Source organism: Neomonachus schauinslandi, chromosome 4 (genome assembly GCF_002201575.2).
Source record: "Neomonachus schauinslandi chromosome 4, ASM220157v2, whole genome shotgun sequence".
Classification (NCBI taxonomy): domain Eukaryota; kingdom Metazoa; phylum Chordata; class Mammalia; order Carnivora; family Phocidae; genus Neomonachus; species Neomonachus schauinslandi.
In genome coordinates, this window is record NC_058406.1 from 179,279,310 (window position 1) to 179,293,925 (window position 14,616).

The 14,616-nt window shown below is 52.4% G+C and overlaps 1 protein-coding gene across 1 annotated transcript in view; it reads right to left on the reverse strand.

The window, feature by feature from the left end:
- Nucleotides 1-14,616, reverse strand: part of NDRG1 (N-myc downstream regulated 1) — a 55,222-nt gene that overhangs the window by 36,688 nt on the left and 3,918 nt on the right. The window contains exons 2-3 of the mRNA XM_021688816.2: nucleotides 4,607-4,687; nucleotides 1,587-1,622 (exon numbers count right to left, since the gene is read on the reverse strand). Of these exons, the coding sequence (XP_021544491.1) occupies nucleotides 1,587-1,622; nucleotides 4,607-4,669 (99 nt within the window). The 5' untranslated portion in view covers nucleotides 4,670-4,687. The remainder of the gene's footprint in view (nucleotides 1-1,586; nucleotides 1,623-4,606; nucleotides 4,688-14,616) is intronic.

Below are 14,616 nucleotides of genomic sequence, written 5' to 3' on the forward strand. Positions count from 1 at the left end.
GCTCTGGCATTAACTGCGAGGGCCCAGCCTGGCCTGGTGCACGACGTGGTAGGCCTCACCCTATCTCTTCCAGCCCCTCGCCGGAGCTTCCCTGTGTGGTCACCACTGTGCTGATGTCCTGACGGTGCAGCGCCCCGCCCACCCCAGCCTGGGCAACCTTCAAGGCCAGGTGGTAGCCTGGGCTGGCAGGTGGGGCCCGAGGTCCTGTTCTCTGCTCCACCAGCTTCCAGTGCCTGGAGATCGGAGCATCTAACAGTGCTTTGCAAACTACCAAGAGCGACACAAACACGAGCAATTATCTTCACAGGAAACAGATAAACGATGCATTCAAGGTTTCTCCAAATCCATAACCAAGGTTTTTAAAATCTACAATAATCATATGATCCAACAATTCTCCTCCTGAGGGTATACCCAAAAGAATTGAAAGCAGGGTTCCCGAACAGATATCCGTATGCACACGCTCCCAGCAGCCTTACGCACAATCGCCAAAACGTGGAAGCAGCCTAAGTGCCCACTGATAGATGATCGAATAAACAAAATGTGGTCCATACCTCCCATGGAATAGTTTTCAGCCTTAGAAGAAAATGGAATTCTGACACCTGCTATAGCACAGTTATGAATCCTGAGGACATCACGTTAAGTGAAGTAAGCTACTGATGACAAGACAAAACGCTGCACGATACCACTTATATGAGGTTCACAGAGTAGTCAGATTCAGAGACAGAAAGCAGAATGGTGGTGGCCAGGGGCTGTGGGGAGGAGACAGTGGGGAATCTGTGTTTACTGGGGGCAGAGTTTCAGTTTTGCAAGATGAAGCGTTCTGGAGATGGATAGTGGTGATGGTTGCACATTAGGAACATACTTATCACCATTGGAGCATGCACTTACAATTGGTTAGGAGGGTAAATTTTATGTGTATTTCACCACCAAAAGAAAAAAAAAAAAATTGGGAAAAGAAACTCACAAGAGAGTTAGTGGACAGGGTGTGCTATTGACCCAACACTGCACTGCCCAGGGCACATCACATCAGGGCCCCCCCGCCCCAGCATGGGACCCATGCCAGCTTTGAGATAATGAGTCCAGGGCTTACAGTTCCTGAGGTTCTGACCCTCCCCTCTGCCAAGACCAGCCAGCCTGCTCTCCTGAAAACTTGTTCTTGGACAAAGCTCCAGACACACCCCCCTTGCCCGCGCCAACCCTGAGCAGGGATGGAGCCAGGAAACCCAGAGGAGGCTGGCTTCACTTTCCCAAGCAGAGCCAAGAACATCAAGCCTTGCTCGGCTTCCTCCCATCACCAGGTCCCAAGCCCACCCGACTTCTCCCCCATTTCCCTCCGGCATATGCCCCACACTTCAGCGTCCCCTGCCTGCCTTCAGATGGAGTGACGGGCTCTTGCTTCCTTGGAAAGAACTCAAACCAGCTTCTTTCCGGGGAGAAGGAGCTGAGAGGGGAGAACCAGCTGATGTAACTTCCTTCCCTCCCCTTGCCCCTGGTGTCTGAACAACAGATCTTCAACCAATGCAAGAAGAAGGAAAGCGAGAAGACAGAGCAGGGAAGGGGGGAGGGAAGCCAGTCCCTCTACTTGCCTGGACATCAAACTCTTGCAGGAGGCCACTGATGGTCTGTGGAGAGACAAGAGAGATGGTCAGTTCTGTCCGTTTCCTGGGGGGAAAAATAATGTTGGAACACCCGGGTCTCTCCAAGCGCTCAGTCTAGACCTACCCTCCCTCCTCTGTGAGGCCTCTCCAATTTCTTATAAAGAGAGACTTTTCATCTCAAAGAATAGCAGTCCAGCAGAAAAGGAGACACATTAGCCAGATTCCTTTTTGACAATAGCCTTGGTGATTAAAAGGATCTGATGGTCTAAGCTGGCCACAAGCTTGAGAGATAGAGGAATGTAACTGTCTATTAACTAGTTTCCCTTGTCCACCCATGTGTGACACTTTTAAACCCAAACCTGACCATGTCACTGTCCTTAAATTTCTTTCACAGCTGCCCCATCATCAGGGGTCCCAGTCCCCTGGGGAGCAGTGAGAATGTGGTTCCGAGGAGGGACTGCAACATGCCCAAGAGATGTCACTGGCATGTTTTCTTTCTGGCCTAGAGATGGGAAGTCCAAAACCCTCTGAAAATGAAGCCCCAGCCAGATCCCATCACCAAGCACCAGGAAAGAAGACAGCTCAGCAGAGCAAAATGCAAAAGCAGGGGAAGGAAGTACACAGGGAAACCCCTTGGGACAGCCAGGGCTGCAAGACCAGATTGTAACAGATGCCCTGCTGCTGGAGATGAAAATGGCTTCACATACCCTGGGCTGGGTTAAGAACATCAGGGAGTTTGGTAAATTCAGGGAGAAGCAAATGTGGCCGATGCCCACTCCGTGTATGTGTGTGTTGGCAGGAGGAGGGAACAGAAAAGCCATTCTGTACAACCCCATCTTCAAAGTGCTGACAAGAGTGCAAGGGCCGTCGGATTGAGAAGAGACATCAGGAAGAACTTTCCAAAGCAAGTCTAATTAAAAACATTCTGCCGAGGGGCGCCTGGGTGCCTCAGGTGGTTGGGCGTCTGCCTTCGGCTCAGGTCATGATCCCAGGGTCCTGGGATCGAGTTCCGCATCGGGCTCCCTGCTCCTTGGGAGCCTGCTTCTCCCTCTGCCTCTCTCTGTCTCTCTCTGTCTCTCTCTGTCTCTCATGAATAACTAAATAAAATCTTAAAAAAAAAAAACACCACTCTGCTGAGTCAGTTTAAGGAACTGGAAGGTTTACTTCTACCGAAACCTTGACATGCCACCTACAAGTGATAACCTCTTAGATGTTGGCTTCAAAAATAAAGTTTTCCAAAGATACCAGCAGGGTGCTTGAAAAGTATAAATACTGTGTTTAAAAACGCAGTTAGCCTTGGACCCAGAGATGTCACTCCTGAGAATTTATCCCAGAATTGCACCTGCGCGTATATGAATGACGTACGTCCAAGGTCCAAATGATGCAAATACCCTGCAGCATCGCTGGGAATAGCAAGAGGCTGGAAAGACCCAAATGTCTACAGACAAGGCACTGGTCAAACAAACTCTGGGGGAGGCCGGGAAGCTGGAAGGGAAAAGTGTTCTGTGGACTGTCGTTGGAAAGGTTTCCAAGAGAGTTCACCACATGAGTAAAGCCAAGTTGCTATACTATTTCACATGGCTTTTTAAAAGGGAGAAATGAGACCATGCCGATATATATTTGTATGACCGAGGGTTTATTTCTTTGTTTGCTTTTTAAGACTCTGTCACAGACCCCAAATGGAAGAGGAAATGGATTTTGAGCATGTGCAGTGAACAGTAGGGATCAGCAAACGACGGCCCTTCCCTATTTTTGTAAATAAAGTTTTATTGGAACACAAGTCCATTTGCTCACATACTGTCTATGGCCGCTTTCATGCTGTAACAGGAGAGCTGAGTGGTCGTCATGCAGAGCCTGAGATATTTACTGTCGGGCTCCTTACAGAAAACATCTGCAGACCCCCAGGGCAGGATGGTAACAAGGGGTCTGCAGCTTCCCCTGGGCGTGGCTTCTAATCCTCCTTGTGCCACTGATCTGAAGGAACTTGGGTCATTCCCTTCTCATCACAGACCACTGTCTGCATCTGCAAAATGGGGCTAGAGGAGGTGGCCTCACACATTCGTAATGAAAAGTCCACGAAATAATGGACCTAAGACACAGCAGCCACATGCCGAGTCATCAAAGAACCAAAGGAACAGGCCATTCACCAAAGGCAGCTCGCCTGGGTTTGGCTCCATGCCTCACACTTTGTAACTATGTGACGGAGGACAAATGAACTTCCCGAGACTCCCCTTTCCCTTCTGTAAAATGGGAAGGATCATAGAACCTAGCATCTAGCCAATCGCAGTCTCATCCTGTCGGTTAGCCCGAGATAACCATGAAATACAGCCCAGTGCCAGGCATGCGAGATGGACTTCGTGCATGTTAATTATTCTTTTTGAAAGCCTTTAGTTGGCTTTAGCATAACTTCACTTTTGAGCCTGAGCCTGAGCCTTGTTTTTTTTTTTTTTTTTTTTTAAAGATTTTATTTATTTATTTGACGGAGAGAGACACAACGAAAGAGGGAACACAACCAGGGGGAGTGGGAGAGGGAGAAGCAGGCTTCCCGCCGAGCGGGGAGCCCGATGCAGGGCTCGATCCCAGGAACCTGGGATCATGACCTGAGCCGAAGTCAGACGCTTAACGACTGAGCCACCCAGGCGCCCGAGCCTTGTATTTTTTAAAAGATGTATCCTCACACGCAGTTATACCCTCAGTAAGGAGGAGGAGGTGAAGGTAGTTTAGAACGCAACGTCAACTGAGCAATCGTAAAGGCTCTTCCAGCCCAGGATGGACCGTGCCGGCCCAAGCTGGAGGACACAGGCTGCCGTTTCCAACAGGGAGGCCTCCTTGACATGAAACGTTTGACTACAAGGACAAGGTACCCCTGGTCACTAGGAAGCAGCGGACATGTGCAAGTGTGTATGCATGCGTGAGTGCACACACGTGTGTGTTTGTATTATACACCCACGGATGCCCACGTACAAGCGTGCATGTGCGGGGAGGTAGCCAGGAGTGTCTCCACTCACCTCCCCTTTCTCCACCAAAGGCTTCACCTCGGCGAGGTCCACGTCCTGCAGCTCCCGAGACATGTCCCTGCTGTCACCTGCCTGCAAAGGAACAAAGCTGTGGGTCAGCACTTCCTGCTGAGAGATGTTGCCCAAAGGAAGCAAATCCGAGGCCAGGGAATGAGCCCCACTCTGCCCGGCGGCTATTACCTCCCACACAGCACATGACGGTCGCAGGCCCCCCAGCCCACCGCCCCATGCCACTCCGGCATCGGGGGGCGAGGAGGGAGATTTCCTGGAACAGGAAACCAAGGCTCAGGAATACAACTACCTTTCTGATGAAACAGACAGATTGGGATTCAAATCCAGCTCCTCACACGCAGGGCCCAGGCCCAACCGCCACACCCAGGACGTTTCTCATGGCGTTTTTTGGCATGAAATATGACATTCATTTCAGGAGAGTGACTGGATATTTTCATACATTATGAAATGATCACGACGGCAGCATCGTTGACTACAGCGCCTATGTTGCTCTCGAAAATGTAGGCAGTTAGCTCTTCGATGTTGGTCTAAGTGGTATTTTGGGGTGTCTCCGCAGGCGAGGGCAACAAAAGCAAAAATTCACAACTAGGACTACATCTTGTTGCATTTTAGGAGACACACATCACTGATCCTGAAGTCAGGCAGCCCCCAGGCTGACAACCAAAAGGGGATGGAGACTCACAGGAGGCTCCCCGTATGCAGGCTGGGCACGAGCTTCATCCCCCTTCATCCACGAAGTAGTCCTAACAGGGGGCTGGACCACACAGACAACACCATGCCCACCGGTGTGCAGGGCTCTCTGCTACCTGCTGGCGATGACAGGGCCAGGCCAGGGAACACCTCAAGCTCAAGGGGTCTACAGGACTCAACATTCAGAGGGATTTTGAAAGAAAAAGGGCTTTCAAGGCAGCAGGGGGTGGGTAAGAGGGTGTGGCAGAGCAAGGTCTGGGAGGCAGAGGGTGAGGGGATGGAAGGTGAGAGTGGGGATGGGGAAGCAGGATGGGGCAAACAGGCGTAGGGTGAGAGGGCAGGGGGAAGGGAAGGCGATGCGAGCAGGGGGTCAGGGGTGAGGAGGATAAAGGGCGAAAGCAGGGATGGGGAAGTAGGATGGGGGGCAGGAGTGGGAGAGCAGGTGTGGGGTGAGGGGGCAGAGGGAGGGTGTGAGAGCAAGGGTTGGTGGGAGGGGGCAGAGATGAGGAGGATGGAAGTTGAGAGCAGTGATGGGCAAGCAGGATGGGAGAGTAGGGTTGGGGGGCAGGGGAAGGGGGGTGAGAACAGGATGGGGGAAGCAGGATGGGAAGCAGGGCTGGGTGAGCAGAGTGGGCCAGGGTAGGTCCTGCTTGGCTCTAACAGGGGCAGGTGCAAAAGGATCAGGAGGTAACCCCTGCAGAGCTTGGCAGGAGCAGTTCTGGACACAGTCAGCTCCGCAGGGAGCAAGCTCCGGGCAGTGACATGCACTGAGCCTACTTCTGGGAACTCTGGAAGCAGGCATTGTAAGCATTTATTCTTAGAACCTGATAATCAAGCTAGAAGAATGAAGTGCCCACCAACACCAGAGTGAGGCACGAAGAATCCAGAAGGTGGGTTAAGTGCTGCAGGCAGAGGTGGCAGAAGGTGGGAGAAGGTGGGAGAAGGAGCAAGTGGCAGAGGGGAGTAGGGGACCCCCAGGTCGTAGACGCAGACCTTCAGAATCAGGAAATTTGGAGAAACACAGCCTGACTGAACCCCTCACACTGCTACCTTCCAGGGTGGGACCCTGGCCCCGAGCTGCCCAACACTCAAAAGATAGAAGGGCCAGAGAGCGAAAGCCTATTGAAATTCCAGCCCGGGGCTCCTCTGAAGACCCAGATCTTAGAACCCTTGAGAATCCGCATCGTGAAGCACCTCTGAGAGGCGACAGAGCCGGGGCAACAGAGCCGGGGCCACCCTGCACCCACCCCCTGTGCCAACACATGGCATTCTGTGGGCAGGTCCCCTGGGATGCTCTGGTCTGGGGCCCCAGCACGATTCTCCCCAGTAGATAGCCAGCCCCACAAGAATGCCTTTATGCAGCCTTTGGAGTCTATGCTCGAGAACATTCTGAAAACAAAGTCGGTTTTCTATTTGTGAGCATTCCTGGGTAGCTGCCAGCTCGGAGGCATGAAAAGCAGAGGTCTGTCAGCCTTGCTAATTCAGCATGTTCATGGTCCCGAGACCCTGGCCCGTGGGACACCTCGCCTACACAGCCTAAGGAGCCTTCCAGAAGCCCAGGGCTCTGGCAACGCCACCCTTCACGCTGAGTGTAAGGGCTTCCCATTCCAGGGGCTCCTACACCAAGGGCAGCCCCACCTGCGGACTCCCCAGGACAGGGAGCCTACCTGTCTTGTTCCCACAGTCGGATCACAACTTGCCTGCTGAATACGTAACAGGTTTGATGCAGCTTAATAGCGATGTCTGTGTTTAAATTCACTCTTAAATCATCACTACACCACAAGAGTGAAAGGACTTTAAACAAGTCTACATGTGCACAGACTCAAGCGCGCACGGGACTTCAGCCCAGTGTGGTGCGTGGCTTCCCGATGCCGGGATCACATCAGAATCTAAGCCTCCACCAGCTCCCTCATTCTCCTTCAGAACAGAGAAGAGACTGATCTCAGCCTTCACGGGTTCCTAAACGTGCTCCTGGGGAAGCCTCTTTGCCCCCACCCCTCCTTGTCCGTCCTACAACTCAGCTTCCCAGCCCACACGAGGCAGCAGGTCGAAAACTGGCCAGTCTCTCTTAAATACCAAATACTTGAGAATCACTGCTTTTTTTGGAGCCCTTGGGGGCCATGGGGAGGCTCAGTGAGGCCACCAAGAACCATCACAGTGATTCTCCAAACGGGTGATTCTGTCCCCCAGAGGACATGTAGCAATGTCTGAAGATGTTTTCGATGGCCATGACTGGGAGACGCTGCTGGTATCTCGTGGGTGGGGGCCAGGCACACTGCTCATCTTCCTACACTGCACAGGACGGTCCCACAGCACAATTATCTGGCCTCAGCTGTTAATAGCACCCTGGTCTAGACCAAGAAACATCCATAAGGGCTCTGGGACTCTTGAGATCTGCAGGGAGATTGGATAAAGCAGAGGAAGCTTCTGTACTACGTGTCCCCGGGGAGAGTGGAGTTGCTGTGGGTCCAGAGCAGCCTGTGGCTAATAAATGCAAACTTCCCGGGGCACCTCCATGTGGGTCACTGCCCTGCACTAACCAAGGCGGCCCAAACCCGGGCTGCCGAGGTGCTCTCTGCACCTTGAGCACCCCCACTGGCCCCGACCGCTGGTGCTCAGCCTGCCAGGGGCAGGAAGACAGCTGGCTGCTTCCAACCCAATTCTGCTGACTTGGGCCAGCCCAGGGCCAGCCCTTGCCCTGTTCTCCCTTTGCTTGAATCAGAAAACCTTGCACACTTTTATTTTAGAACCTGTTTGTCTAAAAGAAATCTTGTAAGGAAACTCAATAAAGAAAAACAGATTTACAGGGAAACAAAAAAAAAAAAGCTGGTGTGCTTTGGGTGACTCCAGGGAAAGGGCCCGGCAGCTCCCAGCAGCCCCCACCATGGGCCCCTACTGCCCCATGCCTCCATGCCCACCCTCAAACACCTTCTGAGTCCCAGGATAGCAGGCTTTGAAACAGTGATTCATTCAGAGATTACTTCCTGTACTAGGTGGTCGTGAGCCCAGCACCAAGCAAAGTGTGACAGTCCTCTCATAACAGTTTTGCTCACAAGACCCTACTATGTGACGAGTCCAGGGCACGGTCATGGACAGACAGAGCTTTGGCCCACCGAGCTCGCAGTTCTGCACACCCACTAGGCCGTCGTGGCTGCCCATCTCCACACAAGGCCATGCTCTCCTGGACTCACGGGGTCCCACACACCCCCCAACCACCACCACCGCCGTCATCATTTTACCAAGGAGGAGGCTGCAGCCCCAGGGGTGGAGGGACAGGCCTGAAATGGCACAGAGCCAGCCGCAGATGGAGTGGCCGGGATGGAGAGGCCTCTGATGCTCGCAATTACTGCTTCACCACATTTTTCCTTAAAAAGTTTTTTTCTGCGGGCTTCAAATCCATAGCAACAAGGCCCTATGGCCCATTTCAAGGAAGCAGGCAATTTCCTCAGCCAGGAGGGAGGCATGGGTGGGGGGTGACCTGGTTTGGCGTGCTCTGGCTGGTGCCCCTGCCCCCCCCCCCACCAGGCACCACTTGCCACGCAGGGCCCACACTCAGGGGTCACTCCTTTCAGGCTACCCGAGGTCCCGCTTGGCTCAGCAGGTTCTCTCCCTGGGCTTGAGACCGAATGCTGAATGCCGGTCCCTGCCCCTCTCCCCCACCTCCTGGAAAGTCCCAATGCAGAACGTCAGATCGCAAAGGGCCAAGGTGATCTTTTAGTGGACAGGGTGACAGGGCAAGGACACACAGGGCACAGTAGGTGGGAGCCCGGGTGTCCGACCTCCAGCCCTCTGGGCCCACCTGGCATGACGATGGGTGTGCGGTATCTGCCCACCATGTCTCCAAGAAGCACAGACAGAAGTTCCTCCAGACACGCAATCAGTCAGAGCTAAGACCCCAATCAGGGCTGAAAACCAGGCTCCAGGTCACTACACCAGCTGCCAGACCAGTTCACAGCACCACCTCCTCCTCTCCCACCAGCTCTCCCCAGAAGGAATTTTGAGGAAACCCATGGCAGAAACGTAGATGGTCACCAGGAGCTGGGGGAAGACTGGGGGGTGAGACCTGAGCATCATCATTTATTAGCTCTGCAATCCCTACCAAGTTCTCTAGCCTCGGAGCCTTAGTTTGCTCATCTGTGAAATGGGTACAACTCCTGCTCCCAGCAAGCAGCAGGGTGGCTTAAAGACTGGAACACAGAATCTGGCAGAGTCCCCCTGCTTTAGCCACCAGGGATACATCCCAAGACGCCCAGCGGATGCCTGGAAGTGAGATAGTACCAAACACTACACACAGCATTTTTTCCTATATACACATACCTGGGATAAAGGCACAGTGAGAGATGAACAACAATAACCCATAATAAAATAGAGCAATTCTAACAATATACTGTAACAAAAGCTATGTGACTGCGGTCTCCTCTTCTCTCAAAGTATCTTACTGTACTGTGCTCACCCTGCTTGGCAGGATGGGAGGTGACGTGCCCATGTGACCAGATGGACTGAGGGGATGATGCAGGCATGTGTCACGGCGGTAGGCTACTGTCGACCTTCTGACGACATATCAGAGGGAAGGTCATCTGCTTGTGGACCTTGGTTGATCACGGGGAGCTGAAACTGTGGATGAGGGGGTAGCTGCTTAAGAAATCAGTGCATTTTCCTTTCCTGGTGGCCTCAGAGCCCCAGGGACATCTGGGAGGACAACAGCCTGTGTTTTATACGCCGTGAGTCCCAGAGTCCACCCAGCAAGGAAGGGGGAGGTCACAGAAGTTGAGCAAGTGCCACATGGCTTTCCAGTGATCAGACCCAATGCACCACCATGGGGGTCTTCCTTCCATTAGCGACGTCGGTCAATGAGTAACGAGGGCCTGAGGGGAGCTGGGCAAATACCTTTCCAGTTCAGTAGACCCAGGAGACAGTCAGCAATTAGTTGGACCTCCTGGGTTCCCAGGGAAGCCAAGACTGGCATTTGCCCAGAGAAGGGAAGACCATGACCCCGAGGATCTGGGAGGGCAGTGGGCAGAGGTATGTTAGGCAATGTGGGGCCCCGGAAAATTGTTAACCAGTCACAGGGACCGGGAAGGGACACTCAGAACCTGTGACTCTCAAAAGCCCTGATGGAGCAGCAGCCCTGGCCGAGGAGTCAGGGCACAGAAAGCCTGCCGCTCTGCTGCCACAGGACTTTGACCAAGCATTCATCCCCTCCCTGGGGGCCTCAGCTTCCCCACCTGCAAAATAGGCTGCATGCGCGCTACGGACATCACATGGTCCATGAGAAACTTGGGGCCAAGGGGAGCCCAGGTGGGAACGTGCTATACCCAAAGATGAAAGGGTCCTGCCCATCTCCGTCCTGCCTGGATCCACCAGCCCAGCACAAATGGCCACAGACATGCCAGGACAAGAGCACCGGAACGACGTCTTAGGTGTTCACCGGACTCCGAATTCCATTACTTCCTCTGAGCTTCTCAGGACCCAGAGGCAGGCACCACCATGATCACCATGTGACAGACAGGGAGACTGGAGCACAGAGCAGTGAAGAAATGTGCCCCGAGCCGCCAAGCATCAAGGGAGCCCAGGTTCAAGCAACCTTAAAGGAGAAAGTTGACCATGAAATCAGCTGGGTCTATATATACACATACTGTGTGCCCACCCGCCGTCCAGGTAGGACGTTCTAAGGATGAGCCGCCTGTGACCAGGAGCCTTTCCAGTGTGAGTCAGCTGAGGGAGTCCCATGCTTCTCCTCCACCTTGCACAGTCCCACAGGGCCGCCAGGAGTAGGCCCAGGCTCTGGACAGAGTCTGCATCCTAGACTTTCCCACTCGCCCTCAAAATGCCCAGAAAGGCTTCGTTTTTAGCTCTCCCCCAAGGCGCCTTCCTTTTTAAGTAGGCTCCACGCCCAATAAGGCACCCAATGTAGGCCTGGAACTCATCACCCTGAGATCAAGACCTGAGCCGAGATCAAGAGTCAGACACTTAACTGAGCACCCAGGCACCCCAGGGTGCCTTCCTGACACAGCAGTTTCGATACTTTGAAAAAGTCTTCCCTGCCTTGTTCTATTTGCTCCTCACGGAGGTCCCCGGCAGAAGGTGGATAGTATCACCCCAGCTTACAGATGGGTAACCTGAGGCTCAAAAGCAAAGGCCCACATGACTTCCAAAAGGCCGAGACCCGCTCCTTGGACGTGGGTACAAGTGTGGCGAGCAGGGGCGGGCACATGGCTGGTTGCCTTTAGTAAAGCAGAGGAAGAGGCAAACCAGGAAGCATTGTTGACAAGCTTGCATCGATTGTGATTGTCAGCAACTGGCCCAGATTTTGTCCCCTCCATAACACGCCCGGTTTCAAAGCCACATGAAAGTGGTGTTCTTTCCAGCACACTGGGCTCTTTATAGAACAGAATGGAAAAGCGGGGAGCACAGGGGTGGAAATCAATGTGTGCAGCTGCTGTTTTGGCATAGCATCTTTCCCGGATACTGCAGTCCCCGAAGGTTCCGGAACAGCCCCATGTCTGCATGAACCTCAAGGAAAGCAGACTTGGGGTATGCCCTGGATACCCCGGCCTTACTGTGGATAAATGCTTTGTTTTCTCTTTTGCCAAGGCGACTGTGGTGTCAAGCTACAAGGCAGTTCGTGGGTTCTCTTGCTGTTTTCTAGACCTTTTGAAACTCAAGGCTCTGGGGAGGGTGAAGAGGTTGGTGGTCTTAACTCTCCATGTTTTTCTTATGTAATCAGACAATATGGAAGATCCTACTGGTCCTTCAAGAAAGTTCCCCAGTTTAGGGGAATGGAAGTCAAGAACAGGGCTCTCAAAGTCAATAAAATGGTACAAATACCATGCAGAGGGGACAACCAGACTAGAAATTCCTGGAGGGTCCCCTTCCTGCTTTGCATGGAGCCTGAACCTCAGCAGCATTCAAGGAATTGCTTGATGCCAAAACAATGAAATAGGAAATCTTCCAAAAGAAGGCAAACCCCGGCTACACTCATTCCCTGGATACAAGGCCAGAGCTGAAATGGGACCACCTGTGTTAACCAGAGCACAGAACTAGCCAGGGGGTCCGGGACACAGAGCAGGAAGAGAGAAGGGATGCCAATCCATCACCGTCCACACCCTCTCTGCAACACCTGGAGATCTTCCTGAAGGTGTTCAGTGGAGTCTTGGCAGCCTGATCCATTTGTTTGGCAGAGAGAAGACCGTCTGAGGGGTCAGGCAGAATAATGGGAAGTCCGAAGGAGGACACGGATGGGTTTCAAGGATCTTTCTGCAAATCTGCAGGACAAACGTGAGAGCTGTCCTGGATGGTCTGTAAAATAATTTGTTGAAAGCCCACAAACGGAGCCATGGTTAGCATAGGACATGGAAATAGATTCTTCCTACAAAACCCTTTGTCCCAGAAATGGGATGATTGCCACACTGACAGGATCCTTGCCCGAAATGGTCTCGCTGTTTCCGCAATCTGGATGGCCTTCCAATCTTTCCTACACGAGATGGCCCAACTTATTTCCTTCGTAAATGGAGGGTTTCTTCTGACCAACATTAATCGAGTGCCTACTAAGCCCCAAGTTCTCAGGTCTACAGGAAAAGGTAAGTAGAGACTCAGCCCAGAATGATCCAAGGAAGGCACCCACGCCCGCATGTCAGCCTGGAGGGGAAAGCCAGGGAGGGCTTTCTGGAGAGAAGTGGCCAGTTCAGTGCTTGGAAAGGAGAGGGAGAGGAGGCCAGCGTTCCCAGCTGGGAGTCCTCAGAACTGCATACCTCTGAAGCTCATGCCCACATGTGGGTGGTGCCCAGAGAGCTGCATAGAATCTTCTCAAAGCCAAGGGAGTAGAGCTGGGATTGAGATGGGGAACAAGATGGAGCTCTGGTTCCCATCTACCCCTTTGAGCAGAGTTGCACACAGTTGTAAAATTCACAATTGTACTGAGGTTTCCATGAATTTAAGAGAAGAAAAACTATAAAATAAAAGATGAACTCCTCAACAGGCCATTCAAGGCCCCCAGACACTAACGAGTCTCATCTCCTACCACCTCAGCTAGAGGAACATCGTTGGACTGGAAAAGCGTAGACACAGAGCCTGTGCATAATTTCCCTGAGGGGAGCTCATCTCATCTCTCAGGACATCCACCTCCAACAAGCCTGGGCTGGCACAGCAGGAGGCCAAGAGGGTATTAGGGAACTCACCTCCCCCTGAGCAGCACACACTGCCTTCCATCCATCTCTTGTCTCCAAATGGAAGGAGAAAGAACAAGTAGAAAGGCAGGCCTGGGACTAGACTGGGATCAGGGAGGTAGGAAGGGCCGCATGAAATGAATCCAGGAAACCAAGTTCATGCTTCAAAGACAGGTCCAGAAGGGTCTGGGGAGCCCTGAAGGTTGAAACTGGAGGGAAAAGGTCCAGGGTGGCCCACCTGGAACAGGACCCCACTCACTTGATTCTAGACAAGCAAGTCACCTGCCCTACCTCAGTTTGCTGACCTGAGAAATGGCAAGAATGTCTCCTATCTCAAGTGAATGAGGTGACGAGCTGACACCACAAGACACCTGAGCCAGGTAAGAGCTGCTTATGGAGCACCAGGGTGTGGTAACACAGAAGTATCCAATACTCTGGCCTCTCCTCTCCTTTCCCTCCCCCCAATCATTCTGGAGCAGATGTCCTCAACTCCCTACCCCTAATCCAGCCTAGGGAGCTTCGAAATGGTGCAGATTCCTGGCCCCTCCCAGACTTACTGGGCCTGTAAATCTGCATTTCAAACAAGGGTCTCATGACATTTTTATGCAGTCTGCATAAGCTTAGTTCTTTTGGAAGAACTTCAAGAAGCAAAACACGAGTTCGGCCCCTGCAGGCACTTTCACTGGCATGGGTAAGCTTAGGACAAAAGTCCTGGACACTCATCGACAGATGAATGGATAAAGAAGATGTGGTATAGGGTGCCTGGGTGGCTCAGTTGGTTAAGCGACTGCCTTCGGCTCAGGTCATGATCCTGGAGTCCCTGGATCGAGTCCCGCATCGGGCTCCCTGCTCGGCAGGGAGCCTGCTTCTGCCTCTGACCCTCCCCCCTCTCATGTGCTCTCTCTCTCTCATTCTCTCTGTCTCAAATAAATAAATTAAAAAAAAATCTTAAAAAAAAAAAATTAAAAATTAAAAAAAAAAAAAGATGTGGTATATATATACAATGGAATATTATGCAGCCATCAAAAGGAATGAGATCTTGCCATTTGCAACGACGTGGATGGAACTGGAGGGTATTATGTTGAGTGAAATAAGTCAAACAGAGAAAGACATGTATCATATGATCTCACTGAT